The sequence below is a fragment of the Phocoena phocoena genome, chromosome 9, assembly GCF_963924675.1.
Source record: "Phocoena phocoena chromosome 9, mPhoPho1.1, whole genome shotgun sequence".
Taxonomy (NCBI): Eukaryota; Metazoa; Chordata; class Mammalia; order Artiodactyla; family Phocoenidae; genus Phocoena; species Phocoena phocoena.
The window spans coordinates 78,935,065-78,958,699 of record NC_089227.1 but is presented as its reverse complement, the minus strand read 5'-3'; the positions used below and the strand labels follow the sequence as shown (position 1 = coordinate 78,958,699).

Below are 23,635 nucleotides of genomic sequence, written 5' to 3'. Positions count from 1 at the left end.
GTGTGCATTTAAAAAAAGACTTATCAAAATTGGTGAATTTTTGTGTAGCCATTTTAATATTGAAGATGGAAGAAAAAAAGCAACATTTTCAGCATATCATGCTTTATTATTTTAAGAAAGGTAAAAACACAACCGAAACGCAAAAGAAGTTTGTGCAGCATATGGAGAAGGTGCTGTGACTGATCAAAAGTGATCAAAAGTGTGACTGATCAAAACCACTGATCAGAAGTGGTTTGCGAAGTTTCGTGCTGGAGAGTTCACACAGGATGATGCTCCATGGTCAGGTAGACCAGTTGAAATTGATAGTGATCAAATCGAGACATTAACTGAGAACAATCAGTGTTATACCACAAGGGAGATAGACGACATACTCAAAATATCCAAATCAAGCGCTGAAAATCATTTGCACCAGCTTGGTTTATGTTCATTGCTTTGATGTCTGGGTTCCACGTAAGTTAAGCGGAAAAAAACCTCGGCCATATTTCCACATGCACTTCTCTATTTAAACATAATGAAAACATTCCATTTTTAAAACAAATTGTGACGAGCAATGAAAAGTGGATACTGTACAATAATGTGGAGCAGAAGAGATCGTGGGGCAAGCAAAGTAAACCACCACCAACCACACCAAAGGCCAGTCTTCATCCGAAGAAGGTGATGTTGTGTATATGGTGGGATTGGAAGGGAGTTTTCTATTATGAGCTCCTTCCGGAAAACCAAATGATTAATTCCAATAAGTACTGCTCCCAATTAGACCAACTGAAAGCAACACTAGACGAAAAGCGTCCAGAATTAGTCAACAGAAAACACATAATCTTTCATCAGCATAACACAAGACCTCATGTTTCTTTGATGACCAGGCAAAAACTGTTACAGCTTGGCTGGGAAGTTCTGATTCATCCGCCGTATTCACCAGACATTGCATATTCAGATTTCCATTTATTTTGGTCTTTACAAAATTCTTTTAATGGAAAAAATTTCACTTCCCCGGAAGACTGTAAAAGGCACCTGGAACAGTTCTCTGCTCAAAAAGGTGATAAGTTTTGGGAAGATGGAATAAAAAGATGAATATGTTGTTCAATAAAGATCTTGGTGAAAATGAAAAATGTGTCTTTTATTTTTACTTAAAAGCCGAAGGCACTTTTTGGCCAACCCAATATCTTAAAGTGCGTATTAGCACATTCCTTACACATTTTAAGCCTAAATGAATGTTAGCTTTCAATAATTATTTTTAGTATAGTTATTATATTAGTTATTACTACATAAGCAATTACTTCAAAAAGTAGTTTAAAATAACAATAAATGTTTATTTCTTCAGGTCCAGAATTTAGGAGCAGGTTGGCAGGGGGTCCTGGTTCAGGGTCTCTCACGAGATTGCAGTCAAGGTGTTAGCAGAAGCTGTGGTTATCCTAGTGTTATTTTGAACCTAATGGCTATACATTTTATATTTTGCAGACTATGTCTTCAGCAGTGGTACAGTTATATGCAGCAGATCGGAACTGTATGTGGTCAAAGAAGTGCAGTGGTGTTGCTTGTCTTGTTAAGGACAATCCACAGAGATCTTATTTTTTAAGAATATTTGATATCAAGGTGAGTTTTATTTTGCTTCCACTTAAACTGTAGGGTTTTCTACCTCAATTGTAATTTATAATAGTATAGATTTGTTTATCCTGTATGTAATATTTATGCTAGAAGAGTGAAGCTTGCTTTTAGATATTGAACCATGGGCACTGTGACCAAATTGGGAATACATTCTAAACCAGGACATGAATAGTTCCCCATTTTATCTGTCTGCACATTAAAGGTTTTGTTGGTTTGTCTGTTTTTATTCCTTTGGGTCTTGAGCTTTTCCCACATTCTCTCCTTTTCTAATGATACTCTTTTTATCCCATCCTGTCCATTACAGACTAGTGTATATAGTTCTTTCAGAGAGCTACAAAAGTATATTTAGCCTGGTGTGTACTTAACTTACTTCGGCCTGGGTTTAAAGCATTATACAATATCTGTAATAAAGTATTTGCTACCCATTTTATGTTGTTTGTCAACATAGGTATGTTCCGATTTTCACAGCTCTGTATCCCTCACTCTTAAACATAAATCCACCTTGTCTTAGATTGGATGCCCTTTGTCAGGAATTCATCTCTGATAGTCACTAAAAATAATTTTTTGGCTGAGATGAAGTCTCCATTTATCTTTTAAAATCTTTTCCGTGGGTAAGCCTCCTTGCTTAATATTCATATGTGGCTATAAGTATAATGGGATTGTAGTTACAGAAAAATAAAACGGAGTTTGAACTCCTGGACGATACTTATGGTTAGACAGATTGTATTCAAACTGGTTTACTTCCCTGGGCTCCGGCTTACTTATTTGTAAAATGGGATAACCATCTGGATCTGTTGCAGAGTATTCCCCTGAGATTAAATGATATTTAAGTTACTGCACTTTGTACATTAGAAATTTGTAACATCCCCTTCTCCATACCCCAAGACAGCTGAGAGATGTGGCATACTCCTGTTACTAACAGTAGCTTACTTACTATGGCAGTGATTCTGGGGGATGGGGAACACATGCATAGTTTGAAAGACACTCCTAAGTCCTTGGATATATTTATTTCTCACCACCAAGGAGAAGCACTGTTTAGAAATCAAATGTACATATAACTCCACTGAGAAGAAAGGGATTCTATTACAATGGTCATAATGTGTGTACAGCATTTTAAAATACTTTAAAATTGTGGTCTATGTAGAACCTTGCATTTCAGAATAGGGCAATGGGGGCTTCCCTGGTGGCGCAGTGGTTGAGAGTCCACCTGCCGATGCAGGGGACGCGGGTTTGTGCCCCAGTCCGTGAAGATCCCACATGCCGTGGAGCGGCTGGGCCCGTGAGCCATGGCTGCTGAGCCTGCGCGTCCGGAGCCTGTGCTCCGCAGCGGGAGAGGCCGCAACAGTGAGAGGCCCGCGTACCGCAAAAAAAATAACAACAACAACAAAACCAGAATAGGGCAATGATTATATTTCTCTAACCATTCATCTCCAATTATAGATAGCCATTGCTAAATACTTGGAATTAGCCAAGTAGAATTGGCTACCTTTGGTTTAAGGTTAATTATATTTCTTGTACTACAGCTATCAATATGACAGTCACCATGGATCTCTTAACCATAGTTTAACCTCGGTGCACTTTAATCCTCAGTCTCCTTCTGCACGTGATTGATACTGTTTATACCAATGTTTAATTAGACCACTCTGCAAAACTTAGAAATTCAAAGATTGTTAATGAGCAGTACAGAGAAGACTTATTTGACCCTCCCAGCATCTACAGAATTGAGGAAAAGAATGAAATCCTTCTGTAATATTTGATAGCATACAGTCTAAGTACTGCTGATGGAACTATGCATTGATAATCAGTGCATATATAAAAGTATCCTACCCCTTCTGTCTAACGTTGATGATCTAGTAAGTGTTTGGTTATGTATTTGGCCAAGTAACTATATTTGGAAATGCTTGGCTAATGAGATTATATCTTAGCATACTGAATTCAACTCACTTGGTATGTAGTTTTTATGAAAGAAACATTATCCAGTATTTACTGTTACTACTTACTAAATTATGTGATATGTTACTTACGTATTATACATATATGTGGGCTGTGTGTATGTAAAAGCTAGTATTAATATAAAGTTTCTTTAATATGAGTCATCTGCTTTTTTTTTTTAATTGGCTGCATAGGGTCTTCGTCGCTGCGTGCGGGCTTTCTCTAGTTGCAGCGAGTGGGGGCTACTCTTTGTTGTGGCGTGTGGGCTTCTCATTGCCCTGGCTTCTCTTGTTGCGGAGCACCGGCTCTAGGCACGCGGGCTTCAGTAGTTGCAGCATGCAGGTTCAGTAGTTGCAGCACGCGGGCGTTAGAGCTCACGGCCTTCAGTAGTTGTGGTGCGTGGGCTCAGTAGTTGTGGCTCGCGGGCTCTAGAGCGCAGGCTCAGTAGTTGTGGTGCACGGGCTTAGTTGTTCCACGGCATGTGGGATCTTCCCAGACCAGGGACTGAACCCACGTTCCCTGCATTGGCAGGTGGATTCTTAACCACTGTGCCACCAGGGAAGGCCCATCTGCTTTGTTTTTGTGTGTGTGTGTGTGTGTGTTTTTTTCCAAGAGGCTTACTTTTTGGTAGTTCTTACTTTAACTTTTACTTTTTTCTAGGATGGGAAACTATTGTGGGAACAAGAGCTATACAATAACTTTGTATATAATAGTCCTAGAGGATATTTTCATACCTTTGCTGGAGATGTAAGTCATATTTTCTTTATTGCCCTGTTTAATGTAATTACTGTTACATTTGTCTATGGAAAGTAATTTTGAGCTTTTTGTGTAAACATTGTATAAAATATAAAGAATTATTTTACTTTTAAAAGCCTCCATATTATGGCTTAGTAGGAAGCAATGGCTAAGATTTTAAAGGAAAAAAAAAGGTTTCAAAGTGTACTGTAAATGTAATTTGGTATGTAGAAAAGAGGTTTGTTTTTTCGTCTTCTCTTTCTTTAGTCAGATAGTTTTACCTCTGTGTGACTTGGGACAAATAGTTTAACCTCTCTTGAGTTTTAGTTTTCTTATCTATAAAAGTGAAACCACTAATCCATGGTAACTCTTAAAAATTGAAGATTATATTGCTGTTCAAATTATTTTGTGAAAGAATATGATCTAGAAGAGTACTAAAATATAGTAAGTAGAAGGATTTTTATACCATACACTCACAGGACTTGTCTGAGTGACTGGATTATGGGTGACTTTAATTTTTTTTGTTTTCATATTTGTATTTCCTAAATTTTCTACAATAAAAGGTTGGATTAGATGATATGTCCATCTTTTCAAAAAGTGTTTTCTTCCTTATTTGTTATTTTTCACATTTTTCTGGATTGTATACAAATATATGTACATATATAAAAGTGTGGACTAAATGCCATAATAATGCAGGGTGTTTCCACACTTCTAATAATTTACATGAATTAAGGTTATAATTTAAATAATATCTGAAAAACGTAGGGTTGATCTGCATTTGATCAATGTTTCCAGCGTTTGCCTTTTCAAATCCAAATGTTTATAGAGCTCATTTGAAGGATCAAATTCTATTTACTATTTTGTTCTTTTAATTGAAGATGAAGTATTCAGTTTAACATTTGAGTGTCTACTGTGATAGGTAACCTCTCTAATAGTACTCTTTTACTCTACCTTCTCTATGCTTTTTGCCTTCTTAAGTTATAAGTTATAACTTTAAGTCATAAAGTAAGTTCTTGTCTGCTAATAAAGTGAAACTTTTCTTCTTCAGAGTGTACTTCTATTGGTTATTAATTTTTTTGTTAAGTAAAGCTAGATTTGTGGTTTTTGTTGTTTACCTTTTTTGATGAAAATATTTCAGACCTGTCAAGTTGCCCTTAATTTTGCCAATGAAGAAGAAGCAAAAAAATTTCGAAAAGCAGTTACAGACTTGTTGGGCCGTCGACAAAGGAAATCTGGTAAACTTTTTTAAAAAAAATTCCTTTAAACAGGAGCTGGCTATGGCTCATGGGGCAGATCTGGCCTGCCATCTGTTTTTGTAAATAAAGTTTTATTGAAAAACAGCTATGCTTGTTGGTTTACATATTGTCTTTGGCTGCTTTTTTTCCACAACACAGTTGTCTAGTTATGACAAAGACTATGTGACGCATATCTGGCCCTTTACAAAAAACAGGTTGCTAATCCTTACCTTACAAGAAATACTATTTTTATTGAAAGCTGATTTTTTTCAGATTTATTAAAGAACTCATTCCAATAGCCTTTTCTGTTGATAACATTTTACATATACTGACTCTTAACTTTGCATTTTTATGACATTATTTGTAACTGACATTTACAAAAATATTTTATAGTTTGTGAACAAATACTTCAGGCAAGCCTAGAAGCAAATAAGCAAAGTTGCAAACAAGATCTGTAAACATTGCCTTGTCTCTATTTTGTCCCTAATGTTGTATATTGTAAAATTATAAGGAGCTTAGTTTAATGCATGAGACTTTAATACATATAAGACAATTAGAGAACGACGCAGGATAGTGTAAAGCTTTAAATTCATTGATGTGGAACTATTTGACAGCTGTCACATACCAGGCCTTTCTGTTGTAACGTGGGAGAAGGGTGATTACGAAAAGTGAACCTCTCCAAAATCATCTTCTTAAGCAGGTCACTTTTAGGAGAAATAACATATGGGAGTTGAGATCAGCAAATAAATCCCCTTAAAACTAACCATGCCCATATATTCTTTGAAAAGTCTGTACATCCAAGTATACATGTTACCCCAGTCTGAAAATCACTGTATTCAAGGATGTGCTTTACCAATAGGAGGGAATAAGTCATGAAAAAGGAAGGCACTGGATCCTGAAAACAGAAATGTAAACATGTGTGTTACATTTTATATATGTTTATTGTTATTTTAATGGGTTTCCGAGAGGAAGGTAATGTAAAAATGAAAATGAAATGAACTAAGTTGTTGCCTTACTTACTGCCATCTTATATATCCCCCTTGTAATGAGTGAATAGGAGAATTATTAGGAGCCTATTGTTTTTTGTTACTTCTTTTTGGGGCCAAGGGTGTTTACCACTTGATTCCATGCTGTGGAAGAATTTAATTCTATGGAATAATTCACGGTTCAGTTCTTATTTCAATGACATGTTGTGGTGCCAGGCCAGGGACTCCCTGGGACTTCTTTTAGTCAAACTGTGTGACTAAATTTTCAATTAAAAAAAAAGTAAAAAAATACTTCTTAAAATATAGAATAATTGACTTTTGAAATAGATAGGTCACTTGAAGGTGTCTTTTAACTGGTATGGGAATTCTGTTTTATACAATTCCTAAGCTTTTAGGCATAGTGTTTTCAGAAGCAGAAGATCACAGCATATGGGAGACAGCTGATTGATTGTTGGGTAGCCCCTTCATGCTAAGTCAACCTTCAGCCTTGCCTCTCTTTAACTTAGATGCATGGGGTCCAACTTTTGGAGCAACAAAGAATTAGTGTTTTCTTTTCCTTCCATTAGCCATTTAATGTTGGAAGCCATCTACCATGCCCTCCTTAGGCCTACACTTCTTTAGCTTAACCAGTTCCAGTTTCTTATTCCTCCCATGATATGATTTATAGACTCATCATACTGTATAACTTACAGACTCATCATACTGTATTCAGAGCACTATATACTGTGCTCTGAATGCCCTGTACATTTTTATGTCTTCTTCAAATGATCCAGATTTGAGAAGATGGTCCAGCTCAAATATGATGTCCAGATTTGAACACAGTAATCCAACAGTAGTATGACTAGTACTGTGATACTAAAAACGTCCCCTAATATGATTAAACACTGTTCTGCTAATGTTTCTAGCAAATACATCACACCATCAACTCCCATTCTTGGTTCAACCAAACCTTCTCTTTTTTTCATAAGAATGGCTCTCAAGCCAGGATAGTGTCATGTTTCTTAAGTAATTGCTTTTTAGAACTTACACTCTGAACTTTACATCATCTCAGCATATTTCCATATTTGTGGCATCGCCAATTTAAGAAGTATTTCCTTTGTGGATGCAGAGGTAACATCACCTTGGAAATTGGGGATTTGACATTCATTGACATTAGATAGGATGTGCTTACATCAAATATTTCAGAAAATTACTTCATCAGACCACCAGATGGAGTAATACATTTATATTTCCCATTGCCAGGATTTTCAACTTGTCCCTCAATTAAATCCTATTAATTTTAGGATTGTGGCTGTTTATAAACTAAATATTTTATTATATTATTATTTATGGCTATTTGTCTTATAATTTTGGAAAATTTTGTATTAGAAAAATCTGTGGAAATTATATTTGTTGAAAATTCTTCAACCAGTTTTGAGCTTTCTTGAAACCAAAATTGTGTCAAACCTGGTATGTAAGAGTATGAATGCAAAGAGTTAATAGAAGTTCTCCTGGTATTACTCCTACTTAATTGGCTATAGCTTCTAAGTATTATTTTGGTCTCGCCCATAGCTCAGGCATCTCTAGGTATTTTCGTTATCTTTATGCTTTCATTCAGTCCCATAGCTTTGAACACTGTCTATATACTGCTGACTCCCAAAGTTTTCTCCTGTTGACCTCGCCCCTGACTTTCAGACTTGTGTGCTCCAGCTGGGTATCAGAATAGCCTTCAGACCTAGTATGTGTGAGCAGAACACCTGACCCGTGTTCCCCAAGCCCCAGTTCAACCTGCTCCTCCTCCTCTCCTAGCTGTCCCCGTCCCAGTAAAAGGCGTTGGCTCCACCTTGTCAGTCTGGCTCACAGTGGTTCTTCATAAACCCTATCAGTGAGTCCCATTTTCTCTATCTTCAAAAACAAGTCCTGGATCTGTCTCACCACCTCTGTTGCTACCACCCTAATCCAAGCTACCGTTGTCTGTCATCGGGACTACCCTAACTCTCACTCGTCTCCCTGCTGTCACTGTATGCCCCCTAGTAGCTCTCTCCCACATAGTAACCAGGCAAAACTTTTAAAAACATAGATTGGATCATGTCACTTCCCCTATTCAAAAGCCTGTAAGAGCTTCCTATCGTATATAGAACACAATCTATATTCCTTAACCCATGCCCTGTGGGACCCTACACGCTCCAGTTCCCTGGTTCTCCTTCTGACTTCTCTCCTTCTGCTCTTCCTTTGGCTCACTGCAGTCCAGTATTATGGTGTTCCTTCATGCTCTTCCCTCCTGAGGGCCTTTCAATATGTTGTTCCCTTTCTTGCTTTATTCAAATGTCTGCTCAAATGTCAGTTCCTCAGAGAAACTTGTTAACCACTTATATATGGACGTAGGAATAAGACAGTTTAGATGAGTTGATTTTTTATGTTGATTTTTGTATTGCATATGTCTAATAATATTCCTTTAATTTATTTCCTAACAGAGAAAAGACGAGACCCTCCAAATGGTAAGCTCTTTGATAATTATTGATCAAAAAGATTTTAGATTATAATTTAATCCTTGTGGAAACAGGTATCATACATTAATACCTAGTATTTAATATCTACGATTAAATACTGTAGTTTATTGTGTTCTTATTTTAAAATAAATAACAGAGGGGACTTAGAAATGTACTATTCTTTGGCTTTTTTCTAGTATGAGGGAAGACTATAGGGTGAATATCACTATTATATCTTAATTCCTTATTCACAGTTGTTTAAGTTTAGAAATTGTACAACCTGGTCTTAATGTCTTCCTTAAAAGTGGTAAATTTTTATCTAGCATATTTGTTCATTTCCTATTTTCATGTTAGTCTTTTTTCTTCTTATTTCAAAAGATTATTTCACACTGGGAATATAAAACTAGCCCCTTTCAAGAATGAGCACTTAACTATTCTGGTGTGTTTAAACAAATAGTAGCTGTGCCTACTGTGCTGGTGCGTTTAGAACACATAGTAGCTGTGCATAATTCTCCTTAATTTGCTAACGAATACTTGAAGTAATATGGATTCATTTATTTAATATATATATATATTTATACCAAAGAATAAAAGCAGAATACGAAGGTCCCAGATCTCTAGGGCATAGAGTCTCATCCTGGGCCCCATAAACCCTCGCTGAAACTTTGTGCCAAATATTGTAAGTATATATGTTCTTTTCTCTGGGGAGAGAGGATCCTTGGATTTCATTAGATTGAAATGGGACCCCTGACCCTATGATAGTAAAGAACATTGCTCCAGGAGCCTTCGTTATAATGGGGAATATAGCTGCTGCGTTTTAAAGGCATCTCAAATTCTCTCATCAGAATTTAGAGTGATTATTCAGGGAAACACTTAATATAGTACAGAGTCCTTAATATATGACAACTGTTAGTGGTTGTTGGGTTTTTTTCTTTTAAGCCAATATATTGCCTTCTGATTTTGTCCTTAAATTTGTTTTCCTGATACAAAAACATGAACCAAATATTGCTGTATTAAATTTTGGTTTACTTTAGTATAATTTTAAAAAACTCTGTACCTTCAGTAGTGCTTACCATGTGCCAAGTGTTGTATACTTTGACTTTCTCTTTTAAATGGAAATTTTTAATACGTTATAGGGCTGCTTGGAGATAAATGAAGTAATCAAAGTGTTTAGCATGGTGCTTAATCAGTATAGTTATCATGATGAAGACGATGACAGTGATAACAATAGCAGCTACTATTTAGTGATCACTTACTACCTGCCAGGCACTGTCCAGAAACCATATGAAGTAGCTGCTCTCATCCCTACTTCAGATGAGTAAACAGGCACAAATAGGTAACTTGCTCAGGGTCACAAAACTAGGAAAGTGGAGCAAGATTCAGTCTCAAGTGTTCTAACTCAAGAGCCTGCCCCCTTAACCACTGTGCTGTGTCAAGATGATTTTGAAGGAGAAACTGAGACCTGGAGAGAGTAAGTAACATGCCTTGAGGTATGCAGCTAGTGTGTCACAGAAACAAAGGAAGCAGAAGCAGCTGAGCCAGAAGTCCTTCATCCGTGAACCTTTAATGTGGCGTTAGAATTTTTCCTCCTTGTCCTGTGCTCAATATTTTAATGTCTTTTTAAATTTATTAAACTATTTGGCATTCTGTGAGCATATATTAAATACCAGTGCAGAAGGCTTCCTAGTGGTACCATCTTTGGGGAAAGTAACCTGAGTGAGATTTTAAAGTGTAGATGTTGTACAAATAATATGATTAAAGTTAAGGATGTAAATGTTTCATGATTTTTTAAAAATTTATTCTTTTTAATACATATAAAATATATTTTTGAAAAGGCACCTAATCCATAATAGAATTTGGATATTCTTTATGTGACAATGGTGTCTTACAATTTTATTACCCATAGTAAGAGAGATACTCATAATTAAATGCAGTTTCTTTCTCTGAATTTGTTCTTGGTTTTAAATCTTTAGATCTAAAGTTTTAACCCTTTGATACAGTGGTGCCAAACTTTTTTTCATTAAATGAGAGGAGAGTTTTAAAAAATGGCATTGTTAAAATGCGAAATTATACAGCATGTCTTGACAATATTTGCATACTTATATATTTTTAAAATATACATAACATAATTATTAATAGAAGTTTTAATATTTTCTGCTGCTGTGCAGTGGGTTGCCTTGCTCTCCTCATGGTGTGGAGACCACTATTTTGCAGGTGGCATATTACTTTTTTGCATTTGCTGCACTGCCACTAGGTGGCAGTGGACACCTTAACTGCCTAGCAGTGTCCATACAGGAGCTTTGTCCCAGATCCTCATTTAGAAGATCAGTTTAGCAAACCTTTTTCACATTGTTAACTATTAAAAAGACACTTTATGTAGAAGTAACATATATTCCTGAAATACAATTCAGTGTCTTCCTCATTAACTCCTAATCCATATATTTTTCTTTTTTTTCTTTATTGGTCAGTCTCACCTTTTAGCCTAGATGCTTTCCAATGATGTGTTCTCAGCTTCATGACTGCTTGACATTAGAGGCCTCTAGGCCCCCTATTTCTCAACTATTTTACCTTGGTGAGAGCTCTCTGCTTTTTATGTAATTAAGGGGAAGACTTTAGTTCTTTTAGTTTTAAAATTAACTAGAAATGCTGTTCAGTGAGAATATTAAAAACTCTTTTCTCTGACAGTTGTCCTTAATCAGAAGAAGATAATTTGCCTTTTGACTGCTTTTTGAAAAAGAAGGGAAACAGTCCCCTTTATTATCTTATTTACTTAGTACATGTTCTTAGGATGAGTGTAATTTCAGAAATGGAATAATTAAACTTTACTAGATATGATTTGAGTATTTCCGTTACCATATCTTTCATAAACTTTATTTAAAAATGACTCTGTGCCTTATACAACTTATCACTTTTTTGGTCTGTCACTTTTGAAACAAATATTTAATTGGGCTTTAGAACATTATTTTAAATTTATTTCCTAACATCTTCAAACTGTAAATGACTCTTGTCAACAGAAATATCCAAATACCTAATCTCTTAAATGTGTAAAAAGCCTTTTTTCTAAATTTTGAAAGTTATTCGTAAGTAGTTCTTGAATGATGAACTGTTGGACTGCAAACTAAGAGAACTGATAAATTGGTAAAGAAATAAAATATAACATTTGTAAAGTTAGCACGATCAATCACCTTGTCATTTAACTTTTGTGAAAAAAGTTATAATAGTTAATAATAGAAAGAGTAGTGGAGTAGGAACCAAGATAGCAGAGTCCACCTTTCCCTTTGTCACTAATTGTGTGACTTTAGACAGGTCACCTGACTCTTCTTGTCCTTAGTTTTTATCTATAAAATGAAAGATTTAGAAAAGCTCTTTAATTCCCAGCTAATATCAATTTTCTGTACATCTCTGTAATCTGGATTTTTCTATGTAGACTTAATTAAATAATGTTTTAACCGGTACTAATGAAGTTCATGTGTGAGGACACTAAGGAGCTAATGCCACAGCCTTATGAACGGCTTGGTGAATGCATAACAATATATCCACACCTGATTTTGGGGTGGAGGGAGGAGGGGAAACTTTGGTACTCATTCTGCGTATCACTTACATTTATTCCTGTCTTCTTCATCCTTGAGCTTTCTTCAGAGTTGGCTGAGTTATTTTCTCTAGCGAGTTATAAATCAGGCTTATAAGAACCTTAACCTTATTGTTTCCCAGAAAAGAATTTACTGGTTTGGATAATTTAAACTGTTAACCTTACCAACTCTATACCATTTAGGACATCCATAGTATAATTGGTTACTTTTATGTAAACTGAAGTAGCATCAAAATGTTTTTATTTTTGTTTTCTTCCTAAAAACTAATTATAATTTTTAAATTTTTGTTTTCATTTTTTTGACATGCCACATGGCTCGAGGGATCTTAGTTCCCTGACCAGGGATCGAACCCCGGCCCCCTGCAGTGGAAGCGTAGAGTCCTAACCGTTGCACCGCCAGGGAATTCCCAGATTTTTCGTTATTTTTTAATGGTGAATCTGGTTGTTCCTTCATTATTACTATCTGGACACCTATTTCAGGAAGGATGACATGAATAAAGAGAGTGCCTAACTCTGACTTACCTAAATCTGTCTCAAGGAAGTTCTTTAATGTTATTAAGTGTAAAGATAGGAGAGTAATAATTTGCAACATCTTAATTTGGATGGTGTTGCTGATGATTATTGGTAATGATAAACTATAAGAGGAGAGAAAGCAGAAAGGGAAGAATGAGAAGTGAAAACATATCACTAGATTAAGTCTATGAAAATGTTAGTATCACCCAATTCAACCCTCTAACGCTCAAATTCTGGATATTTTTAATAAGTCCCTTATTTTGTGAAACTACAGTGAATTCTGAAATCTTGAATCTGAACCAATTTGAAAATCCAGTTCTTTATCTACTATTTAATAAGCCTTCTATATTGTTTAACTAACCTTTAACTTTTGATCCAATTATTTTCAGATTATTCCTTGACACTGAATCAGCTTTTAAAGGTTTTATCCGTATTGTTCACTAGCTTCCATTTTTTCCAAGAAGAATTTTTATTTCTTGCCAATATGAGCAACTTCCCATGGAATTTTGTGTGAAATTATAAATAGAACTTTAGACATTTACATATTATAGTTATGTAATTAGACTTTGAATATTAAGGGAAAATAGCTGAATTTTGCACCTCTTTCAAAATTGTTTGTCTGATAAAGTGGCAGATGGCATTTATAATTTTATTTTAACTATATTTTGTCTTTAATAGTAGAGTTGAGGGAGAGAAAATTAGTTATATATAATTTCCCATATAGGTAAATATTTTATTTCAGACAACTTTTATGAATAGGATGCATTTGAGGTTTTCAGCATAATTGAAGAATTATAGTCAAGTTAGCATTTAGTGATCACTCGATATACATTAGCCTGTAATGTCTTGGGATTTCTGTCTGCCATTCTATGCTTGCGTTGGGGATTCCACAGACCACTCTTCCAGTTGGTGATTCATTAGGGCTCACAGGACTGAGCACATAGAGGCACTCATGGCAAAGATTTATTACAGTGAAAGGATATAAAACAAAAAGTAACAAAAGGGAAAGACACATGGGGTTAAGTCTGGGGGAAACTACACACAAGCTTCCAAGAGTATTCTCTCATTGGTCACAGGGGATATGCTTAATGTCTCCAGCAATGAATTGTTGCAACACACATGAACTGTTGTCTAAAGAAGCTCAGTGCCTAGGGTTTATTGGGGGCTAGTCACGTGGGCATCTTCTGTCTAGGACATACCAAGATTCTAGACTCCCAGAAGGAAAGCGAGTATTCAGCATAAACCATGTTGTTAGCACAAATAGTTGAGACACAATGAGCCCATCTTATCAGGGGATAATGGGAACCCTCTTGAAATCCTTGATCCTAGATGCCAGCTAAGGGCCAACCTTGCAAAGCAGGCCTTTCTAAAGATAGCAGCCTCGGGCCTGCTATGTTGACTGTTTCTCTGCACAGTAGTGATTATATTTTATACAGTATTTTAAAAGTCGTCATTAATATCATCTCAGAGGGATTTGGTCTAATAGGAAGTTATGTCAGAGAATCATATGTTAAAATGGGATCTCTAAGGAACATGTGTTGCCCTTTGGTTAAATTTTTTAAGGAATTTTTAAGATGAATATATTTCGTGCAGACTCTCATACTTTTAAGACCAGAATACTTTTGTGAATTATAAAACAAATTTTTGTGTGCTGCGTTTAGTGTCATTCCTGAAGATGCTATTAATAATACCTGAAGATGCCTGAGATCTTTTTACTGTTGATCCTTGTGGAAGATGGAATGTTTTGAGAATTTTTCTATTTTAAATTTTTGAGCTCTGTACTTCTGCTAGCCAGAGTGTATGTATAATAATGGGGAGAATACTACTAGACTTAAGTATGACAGTTTTGGAAAAAAATGGTAGTAATATTTGTATAAATTTTTTTTCATCATAGACTAATAAAGTTGAAATAAAGAAGTAACACTAGACTTCTTTACTAGATTTAAAACAAAGTAGATGCTTCTTATACTCATCCTATGTAATATATATCACTTTACCAATGAGTAATGTGTTGGATGTGAGGCTGTTATAGTCAAAATTTGATGGATCAGATCAATTAAATTTAAATTCTTGTTGAAAATTTATATTCATGAGATTTAATGTTATAAAAAGAGTTTGCTTTGAAATAATGTATCTATGCTAATTTGTTTAAGAATTTATTATAGTTGAGGTCTATCCCGATGGGGCTTTTTCTGTAAACCTACATCATTGGAAACGCCTCATAGATTAACTGCGTGGTTTCCTTTACTCATAGAACTACCTGTTAGATCTGTGGGAAAGAACTACAAGACAGAGCTGCCAAGTAAACTGTGAAAAACCTAACAAACTTTTTATCTTAGGTATTGGCATATCCCAGTGATCTGTACTGTTCTAGGGTGTGATGGCTTAGGAGTGAATATGATTTGAACATAATACGTTTTTAGAGGGTGTCAAATTCAGAACCAGGCAGATCCATCTCCTGACGCTAAACATGGTCCTAAAGTAAATTGCTTGAGGAAATTGGATCCCAAAGATTACAGGTGGGGAATTTTGAAGTGTGTCCATATTTCATTGGAGATCAAAGAAGCCTAACTAAAAGAATTGTGGGCTGACTCACATGATAACTCCTTTTTGAAAGGGCTGTTTTATCTTGAAGATTATGAGTTTGGAGGAACTAAGGTGATTGGCAGTGGAAAGAATCAGAACGTGTGAAATTCCTTAAAAATTTATTGACTTAAATAACTTTGTGTTACACATAATAAAAAAAAGAAAACCCTTTACACTTTGTGCGGAAAGTCAGCATATATTTTTGGCTCGAAGTGTCTCTAATGTTTTCTGTGGAGGGAATAATAACATTTATCAGTTATAGTTCTGATGTGCCTTAGACATAAAAAATTGGGGGGGGCGGTGGCTGCTCACCTCATGAAATTCTTTTGCCCTTGCTCTGTTTTGGGCATATGCATCTGCTTTGCTTTCTCTTTTGCTTTTTCACTTCAGGTAACTGATGGTATAATCTGTAAGAAAGTTATATGGAATTAAAGACAGACACTTAAAAAAAAAAGAATTTATTATAGACTTTGGAAATATAGGAATTTTTGAAATTATAAAAAATTAACATGCAGGTTTAAAATTTAAATAATTTATAGTAATGAAGTGGTCCTACCGCAGGAAAAATATATTTAAATTATAAATTATGATTGTAATAATTGTTATCTTAAATTACATCCCTTTTATATTATTTTGACTTTATTTGCAGGTCCTAATCTACCCATGGCAACAGTTGACATAAAAAATCCAGAAATTACAACAAATAGATTTTATGGTCCACAAGTCAACAACATCTCCCATACCAAAGAAAAGAAAAAAGGAAAAGCTAAAAAGAAGAGATTAACTAAGGCAGATATTGGAACACCAAGCAATTTCCAGTAAGACAGTTCTTTTATTATTCTTATCTTTACTTTTGATTTACTCGTTTCTGCTCTTGATTTTTTAAATTGTTAGAAAGTTTGGTTTGCTTTTTGGGAGAACCCTTATATTTATCACTTGCATACCTCTTTAGCTATAAATTTTGTTGGAGTTTTTTAAAGGCTATTGCTCAATAGATGTTTCATTAATCTTAGTTTATTTACTTTTCCACCCATGAGAAAAGAAAAATTAGAGTTGTTTTTTCAACTAATTGTTGGACATGAAAAGGAAATCTCACTTTTCCCTATAAATGATATTTGGAAATTGCCTAAAGGCATTGTCCTAATCTGTTTGGGCTGCTAACAGAATACAATAGACTGGGTAGCTTATAAACAACAGAAATTTATTTCTCACAGTTCTGGAGGCTGTGAGAAAGGAAGAGGCAGGCAAGATTCGGTGTCTTGTGAGGTCCCACTTCTTGGTTCATAGACAGCCATCTTCTCACTGTGTCCTCACATGTTGGAAGAGGGCGAGAGAGCTCTCCAGGACCTCTTTCTTAAGGGCACCAATCCCATTCTTGGGGAATCCACTCTCATGACCTCCCCAAATCCTCATCTCCAAGAACTATCACATTGGGGATTAGGTCTCAAGATAGGAATTTTCGGAAGACACACTCAGTCTATAGTAGGCATCAAACCTTTGGTATTTATTTGACATTTTTCAAGCATTCTCTTATCCATTATTTCATTACTTCATTACAAAACTCCTGTCCTCTCATACATATAATGCTTGTGTTCTTATGCTAGTTTGTCAGTTAAGGAAATGGATACTCGGAAAGATTGTGTAAAAATGTTACGGCTCAATTAGTAGCAGAGCCTGGGCTAGAATCCTGGTTTCTTGACTACTTGTATGGTTTTTCCCTGAATATGGTTATGTCTATGAGAACTGTTAGTTCAGGCCAAAAATTCACTGAGTGGATTGGATTTCATATATATTAGGTTTTTAATACCATTTATGCATTTTATTTTTCTATATTTTTCTATCTACTGCTTTAGGCACATTGGACATGTTGGTTGGGATCCGAATACTGGCTTTGATGTAAGTGTCTTTTCAAGCCATAAGCATTATTATTCTAAATATGTGGGAATGTCATGGCCTATCTTTAGACTTTTATTCTTATTCATTTTTGTTAACTCTAGTGTTTATTGGAATGTGCTTGTATTTATGTTCATATTCCACTGAGGTTTTAAATCATAGACTGTTCTATCATTGATGGCTAAGTCTCTAAAGAGAAAGTTTTTTTGTAACTCCTTGGCTTTATCTACTATAATGTAAAAACTCTATGTTTTGAAAGCCAAGAGAAGAAAATTATTTCTGCAGAGTGATCATTCGAGGGGAATATATGCCAAATTACTGGAAAGTACTATAATAAAATTCTGAATATCCAATTGTTAAAATTATCTAGATCTTTTTATTCTATTCTTTTTGGCAATTTCATCATTCATTAATTTATAGCATTGTGAGCAAAATAGTTGGAACTTGGTTACCTAAGTTACGTATTTAACATTTGGCAGATAATCAGGGTTTGGAAAAATTATTTGAAAAGAAATATTATTTGTGATTGGGGTCAAAAATTATTTTGGTTATTTTTGTTAGAACTACAATGTTAACACCACAATGTTTTTGAGTGCCTCTTTGTGTTGGGCACTGTACAGGGTGCTTGGGTCATAAAGAGGTCCTTGACCTCAAATTTTCAAATGATTTACTTTTTTTGTGGTATTTGTGATTATACCTAAATCTTATTTAGGACAAGGTGGAATAGTAGGTGAGCATTAGAGATGTCTGAGTCATGAAAGGATTAGTAAAACTTTAAATGAGATGCCTTCTTTTTAAAGGTAGGGAACAAAGAGATGAGATAAAATATAAAACCTCTTCTTTGTTCTTATCTTTTCTATTTTTTGTAAGACAGTTTAGTTAGCATATAAATAATCTAACTATATTAAAAATTTATAAATATAAAAGAAAATAATTTCATAAAGGGCATAGATATGAGAATAATATTTCAACTTGCTATTGTAAAAAATTTGACATAGGTTTTATAGTTAGCAGTTATTTTGTCTGTTGTAGCTGAATAATTTGGATCCAGAATTGAAGAATCTTTTTGATCTGTGTGGAATCTCAGAGGCACAACTTAAAGACAGAGAAACATCAAAAGTTATATATGACTTCATTGAAAAAACAGGAGGTGTTGAAGCTGTTAAAAATGAACTACGAAGGCAAGGTAACTTTTATTTCTATTCAGGCATTCTGATTTTTTTTTTCTTTTGAACCTTTTGAGGTCAGTTTCATGGACGACAGCTACATACATTCACGTGAACCTTCCTTAAGCAGAATGTTCAAATTTATGGAGAACTAGTTTGGCCCTGTGTACTGTGTTTTACATTATTTCAGTATAATTGAAAAACTTGTCAAGGCTTTCCTTATTATTAAAAAGTCTTACATTAAATTAATGAAAATTCATACAAAATCCTCTGGCTATTTGTTTTAGAATAAAAAATAATAGTTGCGTAATATTTCACTTACTGAATCTTAGAGACCACTATCAATGTTGTTTTTATTACAATTCAGAAGTAGTAATTTAAATATAATCATGAATTCTGTAATGTATAATAAGCATTTTCAGAATATAAATAATGAAAAATCTATTTATTTTGAAATACATCTTTTTTCTTGGCTAAAGTATAAAATTTGTCATTTGGTACCTGAGAGCACAAACAACTTGCAGCCTTTTAAGATCTGATATTTTATTTAAATCACCTTGTTTTTTGGTCATATCTTAATAATTATCACAATAAAATGCAAATACAGTTAATTCTGAGTTTTCTAATATGACTGTTATCTCTTTGCCACCTTATTCATTTGGGGTTACTTTTCTTCTTCCTAGTCTTTGCATACTCATGATAGATAGTGTAGCAAAACAAAAGCTCCAGTTAATCATAGCATTCTTCTGAAGAATTTAACTCATTTTCAATTAGGTATTTGACTTACCTGTATCTTTTTCACTGCTGATGTTCATTCATTCATATATTCAGTAAACATTGTTATGTCAGCACTGGTCTCTACTCAGGATATTTAGATATAAAGGTACGGTTTCTGCCCCCAGAAATCTTAGTCTGGTGTGACAACAGGTATATAAACAAGTATACAGTCATAATTACTGTTGTGGAAACACAGTGCTACTTCCACTGAAACTAGTATGATGCTAATTTATCTTATTTCATGGAAAGATTACATTTCCAAATTCTGTGGATTTTTAATAAAAACATCTGGGGCACCGCAACATTATTGTTTTTTAATGCGGCCAGAATGAGTTGTAGTTACAGTTAGTATACAGATGATGGAAGGTCTTGAGGACCCCTAGTTTGTTCCTTGACTCTCTTTTTCTCCACTGTTACCACTCACCTTCACCTTATACCAAAATATTTTCAGGGTCTCTCTGAGTTCTCTGAATTTATAAGTTTATAAATACTCTTGACATTTGTTAGTCCATACTGCTGCCCTCTCACCTGAATATCTGTAACTGAGAGTTGTCTGTATTAATTGAGTTTGTTTTTTAAACTTATTATTACTGCTTTTTATTCTAATTGCTTTTAAAACATCAGATTAGGCAAGGTCTTTCCTCAATTAAATTACCTAAAACAAAAAATATTCACAGGCATTACATAAAACATGCTTTGGGAACTTATACTCAAGATTCATATACTCAAGAATCTAACTCCCAGTTTGAAACCTTTTAGACAACCAAGATTGATTTTATAGAAGGTACATTTTTTTAGAGGAAGAATAAAAAGATTAATGATTTTTATTAAGGAAATGTTTTCAAGGCAAAACATATAGTGTGTTCAGAAGTATGAAAAAAAATTAGAGACAGAGAAGTTTATGAAGTTATCATAAAAATACATTTTGTAAAACTTAAATCTCTTGAAATTTATTTTGTAAAATCATGTAATCAAATTTGTAAAAAGTAGGAGACCTTGTGTATGTTTTTGTGTGGGTGTCTTTGCAATTGTTCGAAGTCCATTAATTTTTAATAATCTGTTCTTAGGTCCACCACAGTGGAGTGGTATGTATGGGGGATGTTATTTGGCCCAGTGTACTAAATTATGCATGTGTTTATTTTCAAAGAAGCTACAACTCATTTATCCTGCCTCCAAATCTAACATCCAGTAAGGTTTTCTGCCTTCTATTCAAACTAATGTTTGGGGCTGTGTAACTAATGTTACATAGATGCTAAAGTAAAAAAGGAAGTTTATTTCTATATGAGTCAGAGCTCATATTTCATCTGTAATTTAGTTAATTTTTTTGAAATTCTGTGGATTACCTCTTAACAGCACCACTGTTTTTATTATTACTTAATATACTTATTTTTAGTGATTGCTTTTCACACTTGGCATTATTTCAATAACCTACATAAAATATACTTATATTTTTACATTAATTTGGGGCAGTGGGGAGGACTAAACATAAGCAAACATGCAGTTATAAATGACTATTCAGAGAGTTGTTAGTATTCCCATAAGTTTAAATTTGTCTTGAATAATACTTGCCTGGTTTACTTCATCTTCATGAGAGTAGTTTCCTGAATTCTATAAAACTACATTTCTTTTAAATATTAGTTATATTTATATTATTTTACAATTTCTGCTTATAATTCCCTTAAATAAATATCTAGAGTTATCTACCAATTACTCTTAATATTAATTTGATCTGAAAGTTAAGTATATCAACTTTGCTTTATAGTGCAGCATCAAGACGGGGTTTTTTCCATAAGCCTCAGTCTTTCCTCTTTTCTAACTAAGCTTTGATAGTAAGAACAGTTTTATTTGTTGTAACTTTTGTGTCATGCTTTTTACTTTATGTATTTATTAAATATCTAAGAACTATCATTGTCATTCTGATTCTGGTGTTTGTGTGACTCAGTTTTGAAAATCTGTAGGCCGCCAGACTTTCTCACAGTGGTGTGTGAGCTGCTCAGCAGACATTTTTGTGCATGTGAACCTAACTAACTAACGTGCCGTCTCTCCTCTCCTCCTGTTTTAATTCTTTCACATTTTTACCTTGGTATGATATGGCATATGTTTTGCATACTTTCCTTTTTTTATGTAGGCATAATACAGATTGTAAAAATAGAAAGTTGGTAATAGATGTTTTCCTCATGAAAATATAGAGATGTTTCCACTCACTTTTCAGATAATAGAAATGCTGAACTTGTGCTGTACCCAAACTTCGTGCAGTTGATAATTTATTCACTATCAATTAAGGCTCTCCCTTTGCCTGAACAATAATTTACTGTCTCCTTGAATGGGTATTAGCTGAATCCCAAATTATTCCAATAAATGTGCTTATTCCCAGTTCAAAAGAACTTTAAATCTATCTATTGAAGAGATACATCATTGTACATAGAAAAGATTATGGTTCCAGAGTCCTTGTGAAACCACAGGAAATGATGGACTAATACCTTTTCTAGTAGAATAGAGTGGGTCCTTTTCCTCTTGATTAACAAACAACTAAATCATAAAAATGCTAGTTCAGAAAACATTGTTTTTTGAAATGTAAACCTCAGCTGATTAAAATGAAATCTTTGTATCTGCTTGAAGGATTTGATGTACTGTCTTATTCAGGGAGTGTACATAATATACACATGCCATATCCTCTTGGTTTTACCCTGTTATTACAAATTATGTTAGGAAAAGAATTTGGTTTTAGCAAGTTTAAATCTCCTTGCCTTGGATCTGGTGAGAAAATTAGGTGAACCTTAGCTGCAACACCCAGATCTCCAGTATGCCTTGAGTGTAAATCATAGGAACTTCCCTCAGTGATGGCCCGTATCCAAGTAGGATGACTGTCCTGTTTGCAGCTATATATTATTTCCAGTTTTAAAAGTTTCTATGCCAGGAGACAGTACCCTTGTGAGCTTTGGCCTTTCCGTATATTTCATCTAATGTTTATGACTATATTTGATAGCATATTTTAGAGTGTATTTCCCATGATAGTCCCAAATAAAATCAGAAGATAATGTTTGATTTCCTTTGAACTGAGGGGGGCTTTTTCTTCTCTGGTATCATTGCATTATTGAGCATCTGAGCCTATTATTATTTGAAATTAAGGTAGGTATTTTGATTATATAGATTGTAGAAATATCCATCAATAATATATTAGTTTGTACCAGTAAATACAAGTAGCTGTTATGGGTTTTAGGATTTCTTTATTCCTAAAAATAGTTGTTTTTTTCTAGTCACTCTTTAAATGAATGGAGAAATAATGAAGTTCATTATTATGTAAGTTTGTGTATGCTGTTGGTAAAATCATGTCTCTAGAGATGTGATAAATTTTGTACTTTGAATTTGTTTCTCTATTTTAGCTTACATATTCCCTTAAGTAAAATAAGAATGTATATGTCATTACTACCAGGATAATGTTAATATTTTATTAATAACTTTAATTTTACAGTGTTTAGAAATTCTCAGTTAATTTGTTAATGGATAAGTAGTTGAACATTTCAGCTGAGCAACCAGCCTCCCTTAATGCCATCACTGGAATTGCTGACCATCTTTTATTAATGTAGTACAACAGATACAATATATACATGATATATTGTATTATATATCACTATAATATATATTTATTACATAACTTGTATTATATATTATTATATGTTCTATACATGTAAAAATGTAGGACAATATAAATTACAAATGTAAGTTAGGTGACAGATTTACATTGTCAAAAAGTTTGAGTTTAGCTCAGATTAACTTGAATAAATTCTAATAGATTATACTACATTAACTATTTAATTCTGAATGTAAATTAATTTTATAAAACAACTAAATATACTTGATTCTTTAAAGAGGGAAGGTATCCATTAATTTTTATGAAAATGTAAAATGTCGCTTATTGCCCAAAGTGTTTGATATCATTGTTATAGTTTTATTATTATTACATAAAAATGTGTTTATCCCCTTACCTTGATAAGTGGTGCTGATTCCTAAAAACTAAATTCTATTTTAGCTAGTATGTTTTTCAGGATAGACAAGGAAGGCGATCTTCAGGCCGAGTAGTCCCAAACAGAGTTGTAAGATATCATCTGTGCCCAGATATCTTTGTAAAGTAACATACAAAGATGAGGCCTCT

At 34.1% G+C, this 23,635-nt stretch overlaps 1 protein-coding gene and 1 non-coding gene across 2 annotated transcripts in view; both read left to right on the top strand.

Annotated features, from left to right (window-relative positions):
- The window catches only part of WASL (WASP like actin nucleation promoting factor), a 65,174-nt gene that overhangs the window by 29,637 nt on the left and 11,902 nt on the right, over positions 1 to 23,635 (top strand). Inside the window, exons 2-8 of the mRNA XM_065883755.1 lie at positions 1,456 to 1,590; positions 4,195 to 4,281; positions 5,408 to 5,504; positions 8,944 to 8,967; positions 16,296 to 16,464; positions 17,500 to 17,542; positions 18,572 to 18,725. Of these exons, the coding sequence (XP_065739827.1) occupies positions 1,456 to 1,590; positions 4,195 to 4,281; positions 5,408 to 5,504; positions 8,944 to 8,967; positions 16,296 to 16,464; positions 17,500 to 17,542; positions 18,572 to 18,725 (709 nt within the window). The remainder of the gene's footprint in view (positions 1 to 1,455; positions 1,591 to 4,194; positions 4,282 to 5,407; positions 5,505 to 8,943; positions 8,968 to 16,295; positions 16,465 to 17,499; positions 17,543 to 18,571; positions 18,726 to 23,635) is intronic.
- LOC136128626 (small nucleolar RNA SNORA18) lies at positions 15,225 to 15,355 on the top strand. The gene has a single exon (XR_010656217.1). It is a non-coding gene; the product is annotated as a small nucleolar RNA SNORA18 (small nucleolar RNA).